The 2,198-nt window shown below is 35.0% G+C and overlaps 1 protein-coding gene across 1 annotated transcript; it reads right to left on the bottom strand.

The window, feature by feature from the left end:
- Positions 1 to 294: 294 nt before the first annotated feature.
- On the bottom strand, positions 295 to 1,083 carry LOC113354329. The gene has a single exon (XM_026597685.1). The coding sequence runs from the start codon at positions 839 to 841 to the stop codon at positions 458 to 460; it is 384 nt and encodes a 127-aa protein (XP_026453470.1). The 5' UTR covers positions 842 to 1,083; the 3' UTR covers positions 295 to 457.
- Between the last annotated feature and the right edge of the window lie 1,115 nt (positions 1,084 to 2,198).

Below are 2,198 nucleotides of genomic sequence, written 5' to 3'. Positions count from 1 at the left end.
ACACATTCAGGGAAGAATTAAAACGCACACGTCAGGATGACATTGCAGACACTCCTGATATATTATGCAATACATTTGCCTTTGAAATTGGAAGAACTTATTTTTAGGAATGTTGAGGAAGGAAAATTGGGTAATGAGAAATCTTAGATCACGACGTTTTGATAATTGGGTTTTTTCACAGACAGAACCATGTATATTTTGATTTTGGAAACAAATGGGTTAAATTAATAGGATCAATTTCTAGATTTGTTATTTTTGACGGCCAAGATATTACTAATAAGAATGTTGAGAATATTGAAATGAAAAGCCAAGAAGAAACCTCCATTGGAAAATACAACATATTTTTGTACAAAGAAAGAAAGACTGGAAAATCACAACCATGAAATTTGATCAGCTAATTATTTCAAAACTCGGACCTTAATCTCCTCATGATCATATGTAATCAACCGTCAATTCTCTAGTAAAGAGATATATGACCAACTTGTGAAGTACTAGCTGATCTCGTATACTTCTTGGGCGTAAACGTCGACGTTGAAGTAGATGATGTTAAGTTATTCCCTGATCCTCTTCTAAGAATTTGTCTCATCCCATCGGCTACTCGGTTAGCAGGACTGGACTTGAATTTTCGGCAAAAAGACATATGAGCTTTCATAGCTTCATCAACTTCAAATGGTATCTTCTTCTTGTTCTTGTTTTCTCTAGTAACTTCATCTCTAACTGCTTCAGCACATAACCCGCATAACCATTTACCATCAAATTTACCTTTCACTTCTGTTATGTAATCTTGGGTACAATCTTCTTTCAATCCACAACACTCACATTTAACCATTTCAATGTCCATAGTTTTAGTACCGTCTTTAATTACCTCTTTATGATGTGTTCTTTTAAGGATTGTAATGAAGAATGAAAAAAGATGAAAAGAAAGAAAGTGGATAAATATATTATTGAGAAATGAAGCTAGTTTTTCAATCTGGATTTGATTGTAATCATAGGTGAGGAAATTGGTTTTTTTTTTTTTTTTTGGGTATTTGCTTTTGTCTAGCTCCTCATTTAGGATTGGATGCTTTTGTTGCCACAACAAAGTAGTGGTTTGGTTTTTCAGTCTTTCTTTTGCGACCCTTTTAAAGAGAGAGTAAGAGAGAGAGACAGGTGATGTGGGTAAGGGAAATCAGCCTTAATTTCCTCCATGTTCTAAGGAACATGGGGAGTGGAAACTGAGACAATGTGGTTGGGTCTCATGGTTGGCGTTTTCTCATATTCACTTCAATATCCAACTAGTAGCGAAAAGAATTGATTTGAGACTTGGACTCTTTGATACTCCCTCGCCACAAGGAAAAAAAAAAAAACGTTCTTTATTAGGAGTAACTCAAATTTGGGGGCAGTTATGTATGTGTATGGCCTTGTGTAAGCCTTGTGTTAGTGCGGATAATTTGTATTGAAATTTAGTTTTAGTTGACAAAGCCAACACTACGGCACCACTAGCTCCCTTCTCTCAATTCTTTGAGCAACAGTGTGGTTTGCATTTGTCTCCATTGAGAAGTGAATTTTTGCCTGCATATGAGAGTATTCTCGGCTCCCCCATTAGCTTACTTGTAATCAGTGAATACAAACCCTGTAACGGGGAAGAGAAAACGCTAGCAAGTAACTCCCTAAAGCAAATGTATTCACCGCAGTTGGATCAAAAACTACTGTCAATCTCGATGAATTAATAACCACATTCGTTACATACAGGGTTGCATTTGCTTGCACTTTTTCCTTCGTTACTAAAAATAAATAAATCAAATCTCGAATTTTCTAAAGTAGTTCTAGTTTTATTGCTTTTACTAGCTACTACCTAGCATGACCTAAGCAAAAGACAAGATTACTTGTTTACATGCATGAATCAGCAACCACTTCATATTTGACCAGGTAACCTATGCAATTTTGACTTATCATTAAGTTTTTACTTAATTGCAAAATTTTGACATTATAATTTTCATTTGACCCGGTCAATAGTTGATAGAAAGAATCGAGATCTAAAAAAAAAAGAATGTAACACGAAACGCCATGTTTTTTTTTATAGTAGTAACCATTATTTTTAGTGTGGAAATAAAGGATATTTGCAACTAGATGACTGCCGCCATAACGGGGAAAAATATCGTTTGTTCATTTTTAAAGTGGGCCCATGTCTGTTTAGTTCTTTAGGAAAATGCCTTTAC

Source organism: Papaver somniferum, chromosome 2, assembly GCF_003573695.1.
Source record: "Papaver somniferum cultivar HN1 chromosome 2, ASM357369v1, whole genome shotgun sequence".
NCBI classification, from domain to species: domain Eukaryota; kingdom Viridiplantae; phylum Streptophyta; class Magnoliopsida; order Ranunculales; family Papaveraceae; genus Papaver; species Papaver somniferum.
This window is presented reverse-complemented; position numbering and strand designations above follow the sequence as displayed.